This window comes from Cucurbita moschata, unplaced genomic scaffold, assembly GCF_002738365.1.
Source record: "Cucurbita moschata cultivar Rifu unplaced genomic scaffold, Cmos_1.0 Cmo_Scf00054, whole genome shotgun sequence".
NCBI classification, from domain to species: Eukaryota; Viridiplantae; Streptophyta; class Magnoliopsida; order Cucurbitales; family Cucurbitaceae; genus Cucurbita; species Cucurbita moschata.
This window is the reverse complement of record NW_019268570.1, coordinates 1,756,022-1,773,017: the sequence shown is the minus strand read 5'-3', so window position 1 is coordinate 1,773,017 and position 16,996 is coordinate 1,756,022. Positions and strand designations below refer to the sequence as shown.

At 36.1% G+C, this 16,996-nt stretch overlaps 1 protein-coding gene across 3 annotated transcripts; it reads left to right on the top strand.

The window, feature by feature from the left end:
- Positions 1 to 7,159: 7,159 nt before the first annotated feature.
- Positions 7,160 to 13,394, top strand: LOC111436436 (putative potassium transporter 12). Of its 3 annotated transcripts, none has more exons than XM_023074212.1 (10): positions 7,160 to 7,457; positions 7,584 to 7,907; positions 8,298 to 8,526; positions 8,597 to 8,845; positions 9,926 to 9,976; positions 10,196 to 10,456; positions 10,661 to 10,713; positions 10,929 to 11,043; positions 11,165 to 11,419; positions 12,037 to 13,082. In XM_023074212.1, exons 2-10 carry the CDS (start codon positions 7,647 to 7,649, stop codon positions 13,080 to 13,082), a joined length of 2,520 nt encoding a protein of 839 aa, XP_022929980.1. In that variant the 5' UTR covers positions 7,160 to 7,457; positions 7,584 to 7,646. The 3 variants fall into 3 exon arrangements, with proteins under 3 accessions (XP_022929980.1, XP_022929978.1, XP_022929979.1); XM_023074210.1 differs by adding an exon at positions 13,128 to 13,394 and having other exon boundaries at positions 7,161 to 7,907; positions 12,037 to 13,088; XM_023074211.1 differs by adding an exon at positions 13,122 to 13,394 and having other exon boundaries at positions 7,161 to 7,907; positions 12,037 to 13,088.
- The last annotated feature ends 3,602 nt before the right edge of the window (positions 13,395 to 16,996 follow it).

The window sequence follows — 16,996 nt, the reverse complement described above, 5'->3', positions numbered from 1 at the left end:
CTTCGTGGGGAAGAAAGGAGAGAGGTTGACAAAGAGGAAGGGGAGGAAAAGAACAAGAAATGACGTCCAGAGGAGAGAGAAACTCATCGAAGATTGTCGCTCGAGTCGGGTGGAGAAGACGAAGTCCGTGGACTTTGGGTCGGGTCGAATCCTAACCAAATATCGTTTGCACAACCCGTAACCTCAATCTATTCTGCCTTGTAACCCAATCCACTGCCCTCAGCCCAACAGCACGCCTCAGCCTAGTCCACACATCCAACCCAACCTTATGCCTGTAGCCCAAACCGAGTACCTAGGCCCAATACATGCAGCCAGCCCAGAACCCAAATCAGTCTACAACAGCTCGCGACCCGTACACCTGCGCGCGACCCGCGCCTCGACCCAAATTCGCATGCACATGTGTCGGCCTCCTATTGTGCTATGTGGCACACCTGCAGCGCTCTTATGTTAAGTAGAAAATTTAGGGTCGTTATATTGTATTTCATTAATGTATTTTAAGAAGTTAGATTTATAGTGGCTAATTATAGTCTTAAAGTATACATAGTGGCTAATTATAGTCCTAAAGTATACGGTGGCTAATTATGGTAACAAATTATGAAAGTTAGAAACTCTTGAAATGTCTCATATAAGGTCAATAGTTTCATTTTGAGGCTATATGAAGACATGTTATTTTGTAAAATAGGTTTGGAAAAAGTAGTAAAAGAAGCATTTGTGCTCTCCTTTAGCCAGTAGCTAAATTTCTTTATATAGTTTAGGTTGCATGTAGAATTATTCAAGCTTGACATGATCAATCTTGCTCGTGGAGTGATTTGAGTCTCAAACAAGTGTTTTTGTCTTGAGATATTTGATCAATAAGGTAATCTGAATTTTACATTCACTTGGAGTGATTCTTTATTATTAAGGCTAAGTGTTCTTACCTTTCATTTGCAATCCTATATAGTTTAGATTGCATGTTTAGAATTATTCAAGCTACGTATGATCAATCTTGCTTGTAGAGTGATTCAAATTTCAAACAAGTGTTTTTTCTTTGAGATATTCGATCAACAAGATAATCTGAATCTTACTTCTCTTGTAATGATTTCTTATCATTTGGCATCAGAGCTTTCCCTTGGATTGATTTCTTATCATTTGGTATCAGACCTTTCCCTTGAGTTGACTCCTTATCCGTAATGCTAATGACATATTAGAGGAGATAAGGGGCACAAGGTATGGTAACCCTATTCACATTACTACTAGGCCACTTAATATTTTTTATTCATCCTTGGCATAGTGATTTACTAGATTATTAGGGTGTCTAGGTGGTTTAAAATTCAACTCACATTTCCAAGACGTTAGGAACTAGCTCCTCAAAGGCTAATCCAATTTTTTGGAGCATTATGGTCTTAACAATTGGTCATCGCTCACGATTCTAAGGTGCCCAATCTACTGAAAACATACTGACCTAGGTCAATGTGAAAGCGTCCTAGCTCTAACACCCTAACCTTAACTTAGTACATTCATGCATGTTTTATTAGAGAGATATTCCTATCAATCACATAAAACATGAAATACATTATCTAAACATTCATGCAAGTTCGACGGAAAAATAATATCCATCAATCACCTAGAGCACACATCACAACATCTCATCCTCCTTTCTCGTATAGCAGAATACATGAGTAACAATATGCATCTTAATAAATCTCATCTTAGGGCATTTGAGTAACTTACCACATCATGCATTGAATTCTCAGTCTTTCTAAAGTCTTACTCATTCACAATCTAACCACCTAGGGCAAGATATGCTCGCATGCTAGCATGTCTAACCGATTCATACAAATATAGCCCAAAGAATGACTAAATGATGGTCATGCATGCTTTATCCGCTTATGTTTCTTGCTCGCTCGATTCTCCAAATCTCCAAAAAATTAATTGGTTGGTCCTAATTCAAATCATATTAGGCTTTGTATCAAAATCGGACCAAAAAGTAGTCAAACAAGGTCAAACAAAAGGAAAATAGCTCACCTCACGTCCCACACACGTTTCTTTCTCGTGCAGACCCATGTACGTGCCTTCTTTTTCTTTTAAAATTTCAAGTTAGACAACGGGGTTCAATCTCCTATGAGCATGCTTGCATATGAATTTCGAAAGAATTTCAAGAGTTCCTCTATTTTCACGATTTTCCTATTTTCTTTATAATTTTAAAACTTTTTCTACAAATTTGATTCAATATGTTTCTTTCACCAAAGTTGAATATGTTTCTTCTTCCAAATTAGCCATCCAAACAAACATTTTCATATAATTTTGTCAACTATGGAAAACATTAATCTCATTTAAAGAAACTGTTTCTTAAAATCTTCTTGTTTTTGGACCTCAAATGAAAACCGGTCTTCCATGCGTATTCACACCTAGATTTATTCACAAGAGTTGTTCAAAATAATCTCCTAAAGTAGAATGAATGCTTTTCAAAAGCATTCCTACACTAAAAAAAAATTAATTTTAATCGAAAAAATGAAAACTCTACCACTCTAGTGAAGGAACCAACCAAGTGGAAATGAGTTAGGTAGAAATAGATACAAAAATTTAAAGAAATTAGGAATAAGTCAGATACGTGATCCAATTCTAGAAATTAATTTGTGAAAAATTGTGTGCAACATGCATTAGGGCCAATGCACGCACCGGGGAAGACGAACACGTGGCCGCAGAAAAATAATAAGAAATCATGTGTCACATAGGGTGTCATGGTCATACTTTTTCAATCGTGCAAAATCGTGATTTTGATACGCTCACAACTAACTTTGAGGGAAACCCAAACCTCATAATTTATGAGTTACGCGGGCTTAGGACATTATGCCTACTAGTGGAGAAAGCATCATTGAACGGAAAAGCTAGCCACCATGTAGAGAGTTCTCTAGGATCCCATACAAATATCAAAGAGGTTGATATACTTGAATGAACTAATAATGAGTTATAACCACGAAAGTAGTCTCAACTAGGTCAACCACGAGGTAACATGGGAGCCACCCGAAGTGAACACCATAAGGTTCAGAAAAAAATTGGCTACTCGCTATAACCGTACCCCTACTAAACTTAGATGAATAATAGTACTCCAATCTGTAACGTGTTAAGGTGTCACACAAAGACGAGTGTCAGTTGCAAGGCAGAACAACTTCAGGACAACAACAATATTCCATGAAGGAATATGTCGGATTCCCAATCCACCTTCACACGAAGGAAGATAGATATCTAATCAAGCTACCTTAGTCCATCTCATACCATCTAACTTTCTCTTCCAAAGATAAGAACAAAGCAAATGATCTAACTTATGAAGTTCTCTAGGATCCCATACAAATATCAAAGAGGTTGATATACTTGAATGAACTAATAATGAGTTATAGTTCTCTAGGATCCCATACAAATATCAAAGAGGTTGATATACTTGAATGAACTAATAATGAGTTATAACCACGAAAGTAGTCTCAACTAGGTCAACCACGAGGTAACATGGGAGCCACCCGAAGTGAACACCATAAGGTTCAGAAAAAAATTGGCTACTCGCTATAACCGTAACATGGGAGCCACCCGAAGTGAACACCATAAGGTTCAGAAAAAAATTGGCTACTCGCTATAACCGTACCCCTACTAAACTTAGATGAATAATAGTACTCCAATCTGTAACGTGTTAAGGTGTCACGCAAAGACGAGTGTCAGGTTGCAAGGCAGAACAACTTCAGGACAACAACAATATTCCATGAAGGAATATGTCGGATTCCCAATCGTTGCAAGGCAGAACAACTTCAGGACAACAACAATATTCCATGAAGGAATATGTCGGATTCCCAATCCACCTTCACACGAAGGAAGATAGATATCTAATCAAGCTACCTTAGTCCATCTGTCGGATTCCCAATCCACCTTCACACGAAGGAAGATAGATATCTAATCAAGCTACCTTAGTCCATCTCATACCATCTAACTTTCTCTTCCAAAGATAAGAACAAAGCAAATGATCTAACTTATGAACAACATGCATTAGAGAACAAAAATACTTGTACTATAGACTTGAAAGCTCTAAAGTATACGCTTGGTATGTTGTTAATTCCCAATGAGAATGTTTGTTTAATCTACCACACTTAAATGGTGTAAAAGTTATCTATTTATAATCAAATAAATTACAAGGATATGGAAAAGGCAAATATGTAGATATTTGCCTTATAATAAAATATCAAATATGATATATATGGTAAACTATAATTTAGTACTAAATATCCTTAACACCCCTGCAAGCTAAGCGTCGGATTTGAACAAAGCATGGATCTGAAAAATTGAAAGAGAGATTAAGAAACACTTTTCGTGAAGATGTCAACAACCTGGTTCGGAGGAGGGGTAGAGAAACACTTTCTTGGCCATCGAAAACTGCAGAGGGATTGTCGCTCAGCGACAATGCTGCCTTGGCTTCGGTGAGAACATGTCTAACCCATTAAGAGGGATCGTCGCTCAGCGACGATGCTGCCCTAGCTCCGGTGAGAATATGTCAACCCAAGAAGTAGAAGGGAAAACCTAGAGTAAGGAACAAAGACAATGTTGAAGCCGGAAGAGTCGCCACAGTCGATGAAGGAGCCAATTTTGGCTAGAAGGGCGGTGGCGACTTGGTTGGCGAAGAGGCCAGTGCGGCGCCTAGATTCCAAAGGTAAATCTCTGCAGAAGGTCGATGGGCTTATCAAGATTCCGTATATTTTCGAAAAGAACGCTAATGAGGATCTTAAGATTAGGGTTTCTGTGAAGGATGAAGAGTTGATTGGGAAGAAAATGAGAGAGGCTATGAGGTGAGGTTGTATGTACAGAGTATGGCGAAGGGTGATGTGGAGGTCAATAGGGTAGTGCCGAAAAAGAATCAATCGGCTCCACTTGCGGCAACCATGGCAACTGCCCCTGCGGCATCAAAGCCAACAATGATGGTGGAGAAGAATAGTAGAGGATTTAGAAGCCATTGAAAACAAAGGATCGGAGTTGTTAAACCAAAAAGGCTTTAATACCGCGAGAATGTTTGTTTAATCCACCACACCTAAATGGTGTGAAAGTTATTTATTTATAATCAAATAAATTACAAGGATATGGAAAAGACAAATGTCTAGATATTTACTTTATAATAAAATATCAAATTTGATATATATGGTAAACTATAATTTAGTACTAAATATCATTAACACCTGGCCTAAGACATGATTCAAACTCATCAACTTCTCAATTAGTTAGTTAGTAACTCTCTCTTCTAATAGACAAACATTGAACAAGATAACCGACAAGAAGAGAAACGAAAGAAACCCCACGACCACAAAAAGACCTTTAGCCTTTTCGAGGGTCATATTGTACAAAACATTGAACTCTTACCCGCATTAACAACATCATGCAAATGAAAAATTGTGAAAAACCTCTTCCATGAAGGACAAAGATCGTTGGTCTTCAACACCGATTTGGAATAAAGTTAGACTTATAGCCGAAGGCTATTGTCAAGAGAAAACTACAAAATATAAAGAGACATTTGTACCCGTTGTTCGGATAATAGCTATTAGAATGTTCCTTGTTTCTTCCTCTATAGAATTTTGTCTTATATGAAATAGACGTGGAGTGCGCCTTTTTAAATGGTTATATTAGAAAGGAAGCTAACTTAGCCAGAATGATTTTATAATGGAAAACTTATATTATTAAGGAAAATTATATTATTTTAATGCATGAGAATGATATCATATTTGGACTCAATCCTTCTTTCCACGAATAATTTTCTAAATGCATGTACAGTAGTGAGTTTGAGATAGTATGATGGGAGAAATTAATTTTTTTTTTCTTAGACTTCAAATTAAACATGTATCAAGAGAAATATATTCAAGATTTACAAAAGGTTTAAGTTTAATGAAGGTAAAATTTCAAAACTCCCGTGAGCTCATCCACTAAACTTAATCAGGATGATAAACGTAAATGCGTGAACATAAAAACTTATCTAGGTATGATTGAATCTTTACTTTATTTAATCGCTAATAGACCTGGTATAGTGTTTAGTGTATGTCTTTGTCCAATATTTTAATCTTATCACAAGGAATCTCATTCGTATACTGTTAAAAATATTTGCAAATTTTGTCGGAAGCTTACTTACCATTTTTTGTATGATAACAAAAGAATATTTAAATATTTGTAGATTTTGCTGGAAGCTTACTTGCTGTAAAAGTTCAAGAGAGATTTATTAATTTCTTGATAGTTCATAACCAAAGCATAATATATGCTGTGCTCAAATCTTTTTAGATGAAACAAACTAGGAGGGAAATTTTGATAGTTGTGGCTTACTATTTTTTTTATTAAGTATCACTAACCCGTATAAAATAAATATATTATTCTCGATTTTGTGTACTCTAATAATCAATTAGTCAATATCTTCACTAAGTCAATCATTGAATAAAGAAGCTATGTAATCTTGTTTATATATTTTTAAGGCAGGTTCATAAGTGTCTTTTTTTAAATTTATTATTTAAGGAGAAAAGTAAGAAAATTATTCTTCGCCTATTTATTAATTATTGTTGGATTATTGTTTCCTAATTTATTGATGCATTAATTTGTAAGAGAACTAACTTTAGAGTGAATTTTAAGTATAGACTTTATGCTGATATGCTCGTGTATATTGGTATTACCTTTTTACGAATTATAAGTTAGTTTTGTTTTAAGTAGTTTGTCATCATAAAAGAGGAAAGATGGTTACCTTCCTCGCCTTAACTTCAAATTAATTAATTAATATTTTGATGATGTTATACGATCGACTGTTTCAAGCATATAGTTTATTCATGAGAAGGAGTTCTCACACCCCAGAGAATGTGTACAAGATATCATAGGGGCCCAATATCTCATTCGTGCAGGTCGCTACTTATGCGACAAGGAATTTTGCTACCTTAGGACAGTTAGAGTTACTGCCGCGGGTTCTCGGTAGGTTCCTGTTCGCCTGCCCTCTCATAGTCCATTAGTGAGTAGGGTGGTAAATTTATAGGGCGCCCCCTCCTCTTGAGACGTATTAATTACTGATAAATGGAATATTTTGAAATATGAATAATTTTATTCGGAATTTGATAATTGTTTTGGTGGGGGCATATTTAAGAATATTTTTGTAAAAAACTATGTGCACTACTTAGCATACCGATTCAACATATTAAACCTTCAAGACGATCATTAAAATTTGGAAGAAGTACCGATGACAGAGTGACTTACCTTTTACAATACAAACCCTAATCCAGTTCAAACAAACAATTTTTGTTTGAATGTTTGAATGTTTGATTAAATTAGAGATAATTTAAAGAGCTATCAATTCAATTATTGAGAGGCGTGGGCGGTGACGATGTGGCTTCATTCAATTATATTTCCAGGACGCAAGATCAGAATAATTGAGTGACCGTGGCAGTTCGCGGCGGGTAGGCCACTAGCCAGGAGAGGAGGCCAAGGTTAACTCCCATTGGAACCTTGATTTTTGTCATTTCCCTACTCTCGTCTCTATCTTCGCCTCGTTTTGCTAAATCCACCATTACCATTTCCAACACTGCGCATTTCTTGCTGCCTTCGGTTTGAAGGTAGCATAGGGAGGAGTAGCTGCGGCGGAGGGAAGTCGAGGTCATCCAAGACTTGGTGGAAATATGGAGCAAGAAGATCGGATTGAAGAAGGTAGCTCCAGGTTGCTGCGGAGGAATAGCGTTACTGGCAGTAGTAACGATTACAGATGGGTTGATGGCAGTGAAGTGGACTCCGAGTCGCCTCCATGGTCGCTGTTTGAAGAAAGAGAAAGCGGAGATGGATATGGATCTATGAGAAGGAGATTGGTTAAGAAGCCCAAGAGAGTCGATTCTTTTGACGTTGAAGCTATGGAGATTGCCGGTGCCAACTATCACCATTTAAAGGTATATCTTCTTTCTACCCTTCCAATCCACTTCTCTAACTTGCTCCTGTGAATAAATAGAGCATCTAGTTTTTTATTCTTCTTTGGCCGCCTCGAAGATAATCGACATATTAAGATCAAATTACCGAGAAAGTGTATATATTCATTGCTTTCTTCTTTTAGTTTTGTTAAAAATATCGTTTTAAGACTTATGTTCATTAGAAGCTGTGGAGATTTGTGAACTTACTTGGTGCTAAACAGTGCAAACAACAATAGCTCTGAATCGTCCACCTGGATTGAGTGATAGCAAAATAACCTGTATGTGAATAAACTGTACTGTAGCAGAAAGTAAAAACAACAAGGATGGAAATAAGCTAAAGCTCTTCAACTGAATTGTTTTCTGTTGAATCAGGATGCTTCCATTTGGCAAACTATTGCTATAGCATTTCAAACACTTGGTGTTGTATATGGTGATATGGGTACAAGTCCATTATACGTCTTTGCTGATGTATTCAGCAAGGTGCATATTGAGGCAGATGTTGACGTCCTGGGGGCTCTATCCTTAGTGATTTACACAATTGCTCTTATTCCGTTGGCAAAATACGTTTTTGTAGTGCTCAAAGCCAACGACAATGGTGAAGGTATGAGCTCAGCAATTGTTTTGTTCCCCTTCCTATATTTCCTTATCATAACTTGTTTTCTTCATTGTAGGAGGAACATTTGCATTGTATTCACTGATTTGTAGGTACGCCAAAGTTAACATGCTGCCAAACCGTCAGACAGCTGATGAACATATCTCAAGTTTTAAGCTCAAACTACCAACTCCAGAGTTGGAAAGGGCCTTAAATATCAAAGAAACTCTCGAGAAGAGATCATCCTTGAAAACTCTTATATTGCTGCTGGTTCTGATGGGCACTTCAATGATTATTGGGGATGGTATTCTAACCCCAGCAATATCAGGTCTTCGATGATTGCCATCTCTTTTTTCCCTTCCCGTAGTAAACCAAAAAATTATTTGTATATCAAAAGATACATAATAAACCATAAGATGAGATTTTCTTTTTTTATAAAAAAACATCCTGTCTAATTCATGTGTTGACTAGGAAAAAGTCTCGTGCATGAATAGAAGAATTCTTTTACAATCTCACACCACTAAGAAGTTGATTAGATGTTTACCTTCAATGGTTTTATTATGGTTTTAGTTCTATTGCATGTTATTAATTTATTTTTGTGTAAAAAAATGTTGAGTATGATTGTTAATGTTGAGTATGTAAAGACCTGGTCAAATTCTAGACTCTTGAGTATGCTAAGATCACCCCTTAGGGCTTTAGAATAAGGTGAGTGTAATGTTCTCTGTCACCCTGTCATTCAAAATTTCTCTGGTTATTAAGTTCTAAAATTGCGAAGAAGCTGTAAAAAAACAAACAAGCAATGGTATTATCATGAGAAAAGCATATACAATGTTCGAACTTTGGTGTGAAGAGATTAGAGAAGTGTCCCCTGACCAAACATCTTCCATAATCATCTAGTCCTTTCCTCATTGTGGATTCGGAAGTGTTTGGAGGTATGGATTTTTTTTTTTTTTTTTTTGATTTGGATCTAAAACTGGTTGCTTCCTCCATCCCATAGTTGCAACAAATGAGTGCCACATTTACAAAAAAGAGCCATGTTCTTCAATCAGATGCTTTCAGTAACTAGCCACCAAGATCCTTTAAATCTGAGATTACCCTCTGGTTCAACAAATGAGAGCCTCCTTTTGATTCTTCATACCCCTTCCCTTCATAAAGCTTTCATGTCCTTTTCCAAAAATGTTGCAATTTTGGCTTGAATTATGGGAAGAGCTAGAAGATGGTGATATTTAAGATCAATTTCCCTCCCATCAAACTTAAGATGTGTTTACTGTATTTCCTTATTATTAAGTAAACTTTGTTTCACTTTTTTAATTGGACATAAGATCTACATTCCATTATCATTAATTAACTGGCATTGGAAGGTACTACGCTGTAATCTTTTTTAAATTCTTTTAACTTTGTACTGCAGTGATGTCTGCTGTGAGTGGTCTGCAGGGACAGATAAAGTCATTCGATACAAGTTGGTACCTTTCCTTTCTTTCTTATTCATGTATTATTACTGTTCATTAAAATTTTATTTGGCATGGCTCAAATGAACTATTAAATTTTGATTTGGTGTCGATTAGAGTCAATCTAAAGAAATATGTGGCTAGAATGCAAAAGGGTTCTTCTGCTTATTGAATTTTCACACTACATTATAGAAGTTTAATTATGTCCTCATAATTTCTCTTGTTTGCAGATGCTGTGGTCGTTGTTTCAATTATAATCCTTGTGGCCTTGTTCAGCATACAGAAATTTGGGACGGGGAAAGTAGGATTTATGTTTGCTCCTGTGCTTGCTTTGTGGTTTTTTAGCCTGGGATCTATTGGAATTTACAATTTAGTGAAGTATGATCTCACCGTTATAAGGGCTCTCAATCCTGCTTACATCTATTTATTCTTCAAGAAAAATTCTAATAACGCATGGTCAGCTCTTGGTGGTTGTGTTTTGTGCGTAACAGGTATGACTTGCCTTCTTCTACCCTCATGTTATCCATCGACTTTTAGTCTGCTCTTGTTTTTAATGTGGTACCTTCAGATGGGGTTCTTTTTTCTATTTATGCTACATACTGTTAATTATAATCTATTCAATGATGAAGTTGAACTAGAAAAATATAGATATGGCTCATCTTAACAGATGTAAAACCTTTTATAATGTCATTTAGGAGCTGAAGCAATGTTTGCTGATCTAGGCCATTTCACCGTGCCAGCCATACAGGTAAACCATAACCACTCACCCCTCCACCAAATAAATAAATAAAAAATAAAAAAATAAAAAAAATAAAAAGAAGAAAGAAAGAAAGAAAAAAGAAAAAATACCACCCTATATAAACTCACTGAAGAAACGAGCAAAGAAAAAGGAACTGCTGAATTTTTCCCCTTAATGAATCTGTATTGCGTAAAGCAACTTAAGTTTACGTATATTTTGGACAGATTGCCTTCACATGTGTTGTTTTCCCCTGCCTTCTCCTGGCGTACATGGGTCAGGCTGCATATCTCATGAAACATCCAGAATCTGCAGCAAGAATATTTTATGATTCTGTGCCAGGTGATAATTGTCAATGTGGAAGCATTCATTTACTTCAGTCCATTTATTTGGCTTACTTCGTTTTTGTCAAGTTCTCGTTTTAACTAGCCTGCTTTGGTGTCCTTGGTTTCTGAACAAACAGCAAGTCTTTTTTGGCCAGTCTTTGTGACAGCAGCACTTGCTGCTATGATTGCGAGCCAAGCAATGATATCTGCGACCTTTTCTTGTGTCAAACAATCTATGGCTCTTGGTTGTTTTCCGAGAATGAAGATAGTTCACACATCTAAGAGACGAATGGGTCAAATTTACATCCCTATGATCAATTGGTTTTTGATGATAATGTGCATACTTGTTGTTGCAATATTTCGAAGGACTACAGACATCGCCAATGCCTATGGTTAGGTTCCTTCCTCCCCTTTTTTTTTCTCTTATGGCACTACATACGCTTTGCATTTTTGTTGGAGGTGAATGCTATATTATAATCTGTTATCAACCCACGCCCTTGATTGCTCACAAGCAAGACTTTATGTTAAGCCTCCAACAACCAGAACTTCTGTAAGGAGGGGCAAAAATGGGAAACAAATGTCGAGTGAGTTAGAGGAAAGCAAGGCAAGTGTGGCGAGATTTATTGACTAAGTATTCAGATGTTGAGAGTTGGACCTCGTTTGATAATCTACGTTGTGGGGTAGCTTGTAGTAGGGGGCATTTCAATGAATTTTATCATCGGTTGGGATTTACGTCTAACACATTATTGATGATTACAAAACTTTGAACGCTCCTGATAAATGTGCACAGGCAATTTTATTCGTTGTTGATCCATGATGGCACTGTATATTTTGTATGAAATTCTTATCCTTCCATTACCCATGGACAAATGATTCCTTCATCTTGTAGAGACCTACTTAACTGATTTTTTGTTTGTTTTGTTTTTTAAACACGAAATATATATATTTTTTTCTGTTTGTATTTGTGATTCCACTTGATTTCAATGCTAATAATTACTTCCTGTTATAGGTATTGCTGAAGTTGGTGTGATGCTGGTGAGTACTGCCCTGGTGACCCTAGTAATGCTTCTGATCTGGCAGACAAATTTGTTTCTTGCGTTATGTTTCCCACTTGTATTTGGATCAGTGGAACTTATCTACTTATCTGCAGTTTTATCAAAAATCAGAGAAGGTGGGTGGTTGCCACTTGCTTTTGCGTCCGTTTTCCTCTCTGTGATGTACATATGGAACTATGGGAGTGTGTTGAAGTATCAAAGTGAGGTGAGAGAGAAGATATCAACGGATTTCTTGTTTGAACTGGGATCTACCCTTGGAACTGTAAGAGTTCCAGGAATTGGTCTCCTCTACAACGAGCTTGTCCAAGGCATTCCAGCAATTTTTGGGCAATTTCTTCTCACCCTTCCAGCCATCCACTCCACAATTGTGTTCGTGTGTATTAAATATGTTCCAATACCCGTGGTTCCGCAAGAGGAAAGATTTTTGTTCAGAAGGGTTGGTCCAAAAGACTACCATATATTTCGTTGCATCGCGAGATATGGCTACAAGGATGTGCGGAAGGAAGATCACCATGCATTTGAGCAGCTTCTGATGGAAAGCCTCGAGAAGTTCTTAAGAAAGGAGTCTGATGACCTTGCCCTGGAGAGCAATTTGAATGAGTTGGAATTTGATAATATTTCAGAGAGGTTGAGGGATTCTTCTCCAACCCCAGGTGGCATTGATGTGAATGAGGAGCTGAGAATTCCATTGATGGAAGAGGAAAGAACGACAAGCTCGGAAGAATCTCTTGGGGCGCGGTTGCCATCCAGCATCATGGCATCGGGTGACGACCCTAGTTTGGAGTATGAGCTATCAGCCCTTAGGGAAGCCATGGATTCAGGATTTACGTATCTACTGGCACAAGGGGATGTCCGAGCAAAGAAAAACTCATTTTTTATTAAGAAGCTTGTTATCAACTATTTCTATGCGTTCCTAAGGAGGAACTGCAGGGGCGGTGCAGCAACAATGCGAGTTCCTCACATGAACATCATGCAAGTTGGGATGACTTACATGGTTTGAGGAGACATCATCATCATTATTATTATTATTATTATTATTATTATTATTATTATTATTATTATTCTGAATCTCCACAGTCTGCTCAGGAACAACTCCTGACTTGGAAAATATTTACAGATGGTTAGGCTGAATAAAAAAAGTATGTAGTTTATTAATGACCGACCTACTATTTATTAGGTTAGTTGTGGTTGTAATCTATAGATTTCAATATCTCTTCTAAGTGTTCATTACGCTTTAGTCGTTTTTGTTTTCTTTTTCTTTTAAAGTAAAGGGTACAGTTATCACACTAGAAATTTCTGTCTGGGTTGGGCATGTTTTTTTCTCTGTCTGTAACAATTATAGCAATATAAATCCCCGTCAATAAAAAAGAAAAAAAAAAGAAAAGAAAGTGGCAAACTGTAAACATGATTAGTTTTTGCATTATTATATCTACATGAACTATATTGAATTGTTGTCTAACATGATTAAAAGTAAGCAAGTATGCATGCTATAAATGAGTGCTTGTTCGTTAGACCTGACCCCATCATTTTAGCAATACATATACAGAGAAAAAGAGGTATTTTGTATCCCATCCTCCCATATTCTTGGACTCTTCAGAACTTCAAGTTTATCAAATCCCACAAAATCTCCTAAGCTCCAAAATCCAAATCTTGAGTCATTTTCGATCCTTAGAGAACCTTCGAAAGTAATTACAATAAATAGACTAATTTGAAAAGAATAAGCCAAATCCTCATATCCTCATCTTTCTTTATTTTGATTGGATCTCTTTTTGTGAATTAAAACATAAATGTATATATATATATATATGTAGCATGAAATTTTTAAAAAGAGAAACAAATGAGAATGAGTACATAAAAATCGCGTGTGTATATAGATATAATTCTTGCATTAAGCCTCGAGTGAAAGTTATGACAATTTTGAAAAATTTATAATGGAGGTTTCAAATTAATTCATTTAGATAAGAGGTTTTAACTGTGACGTAAAAAAAGAAGGCCATCGCATTGTGTATATGTAATGATTCACTTTTTGAGATTTGAAATCATAAACTACTGTGCAGATTTAAAAGGTAAAAAAAAAGAAAAAGGTGATAAGTTTTTTTTTTTTTTTTTTTTTCATTTTTAAAAAAATAAAAGTGACATAGGGAAGGAATTTAAAGTACTAAAACACAAACATATAATAATTTTGTGGGAGTTAATTAAGAAAACGTGTACAAATTAAAACAATTTTACGGGATAGAATTTAAATAGAGAATAGGAAAACGATACCAATTTCATAGTCTCCCTACACCTGCGGGGTTTCTACATGCAGTAAACCAGCAACCTACGATTCATCTAAAAAATAAAAAATAGTAAGAATATATATAAAATAGGCTCTCGTCAAATCTTCTATTATTCATCTTCTTTAGGTTATATGTTCTACCAACACTCTAGAGTTACCAATTTCATGGCTTGAGTCAACTTACCCGTATCATATTCATAAGTCATTATACTTGCATCACTCATATTCAGGTGATATATACCCGGACTAAAAAATTTTCATACCTCAAAGTTCAATTACAAGAACGAGAGTTAAGAACTTACAACGAGCTTTAGTCATTTATATTCAAGCTAGGGTGAACTTCTTAAAAGAAATTCTAGAAGATGTCGGGTAAAGTTGAACTTCAAGATAGATATACGTTAAATGTATTTTAGTTTGCAAACTCATAGTTGAATTTATGGAACTTAGTCAAAAAATGGTTACTAGATAACACATCTCTTGTATTGTATTATTTTAATTGTAATTTCAACCTTGTTTAACGTTAAGCTAGTTTTAATATGGGAGTTAAGATTATCGTGTAACCCACCTAGGTTATCATATTTCATCATTAACGAGTCATTTTAATATAGAGGTTATGTGTATATTTAACTCACATATATTAAGGTTGTCAAATGCTATATAAAGCTTCTTTTCTTTCATGGCAGACATCACATTTTGGAATTGAAAATAATCGAGTTTCTATTTCGGTGTTGTAGAGAGCTAAGTTTTTTTATTATGCAAATTCTTGTGTTTAGAACTTACACGCTATAGATTTATTCAAGTGGTGTTGATCAAACCTTGATCAAACCTTTTGTGAAGTGAAATGAATCATGAGTTTAGAAACCAGTTTTTGTACTCTTATCATAGTCATTAAGATAATCCATTCCAAAACTTTTCATTGAGTTGATTCTTATGGTATATGGTTTCTTAGATAATTTAAATTTAAAGATGTTTTTTTAACCCGGTTTTTAGTTCAAATCCCAAAACTTAAAAACCTGAAACTTTCATAACATCGGTGTAAATCACCCATCAGAGTTTTCCTTAGGGTTGTAGGTGAGCTTAGCCATTGATTCCTCCTCTTGGGTCCATCTAAGTCATTACACTATCTCATCATTAGTCATGGGCTCTTGGGTCATGTTAGCAACCTTTTTGTCTCCTTAATAGGCTCCATATTTATCTACCCTAGTGAAACTCCTCTAGTAGTACCTAATAAGCTCTTATTCCTATGCTATTTTAGACTTTAAATAGTGTAAAGCTTATTTTTCCCCTAGTTCTTCCCAAGTAGAACTAGAGCTTCCTCAATAGTATCTTTTAGTGTGCCACAAGTCTTTAAATGAGTGATATCACATTCCTCTAGTTTCTCATGAGCAAGTTCATGATTAAGAGTTACACTCTAACCGTCCCTACATAGTACTAGACAATTAACACAATTATAAATGACCCTAAAATATGGCTAAAGGACTATAAAGTAGAGTAAACATAGGCTAAGGCTCACTAATCATTCATACTTAGACTCAAGGTCACATATAAAATAATCCAATAATCAATCAAGGGCATAACAGAATTTATTCATCATGCTATGCTAATCAACATGGTGTAGTCATACAATGTTAGAATCCCAACAGGGTATTAAGAGTAATCAGAATCATATTTAGAGTAATGGAAATCCTATTTCATGCTTATGAGCTAAACCGGTCAGAATTCCATTTTATTAACCTTAGATATCTAATTTCTTACTCAAATCAATCATATTACATGTTTCCTAATGCCCAAGTCCTAGTCAAACTACAAGTATTTCTATAAGAATAGTCTAAAGGATCACTTACATGTTTGGACGCATTTAGGGGCTTAGCTCCTCAGACTTCCCAAAATCTAAACTTCTTGAAATTTGTTGGAGAGATCCTAAAATGACTTTTTCGTGACAAGAAAAAAAAAAAAAAAAAAACACATGAGAATCGATAAGAAAAATGGTCGAACTGGTAAAAAACGTCTAACGTCACGGTCATATATCTTCAACCGTGTCGCATCATGATCTTGACATGTTCAGGACAAGCCTTAAAAGAGAACTCAAGCCTCATTCACATTTTTCACATGGATTTGTGGCTACATCAGACCTTAGGCGAGTTTTGCCCTCGCCAATTGAACATAACTTGTGTGAAATTCAAGCTTGTTCGACCACACACGTTGTCCATGCATACATGTTCAATACACTAGGCCAAGTCATTTGACGCGACCTTTCCAATTCTCTAGGTCAAGGTCTCTCATGTATAACGTCGCATCTTAGTCATCATCTTGGTTCCCAACAACACGACCATGCATGGTGATGCCATCCCATGTTTGAGACATCTCGATCATCTTGGCTTGCTCGGACATGTCTATCAAGATTGACCCATGTGTCGCTCATCTCATCGGGACATCTCGAACATCCATTCATCTGGATTCTCATTGGGACATGAAATCTCCCGTGTCAATGCCATGTCATTTATGGACTCCGTTATAGATAACAGGTGCAAAATCAAACCTCATGAGCTGGGGAGTAATGCTGACACATTCGTTATGTCCGACACTATCAATGAAAGACCAATTTCAAAGGAAGACGCCCAAGACACTTGTTCCGC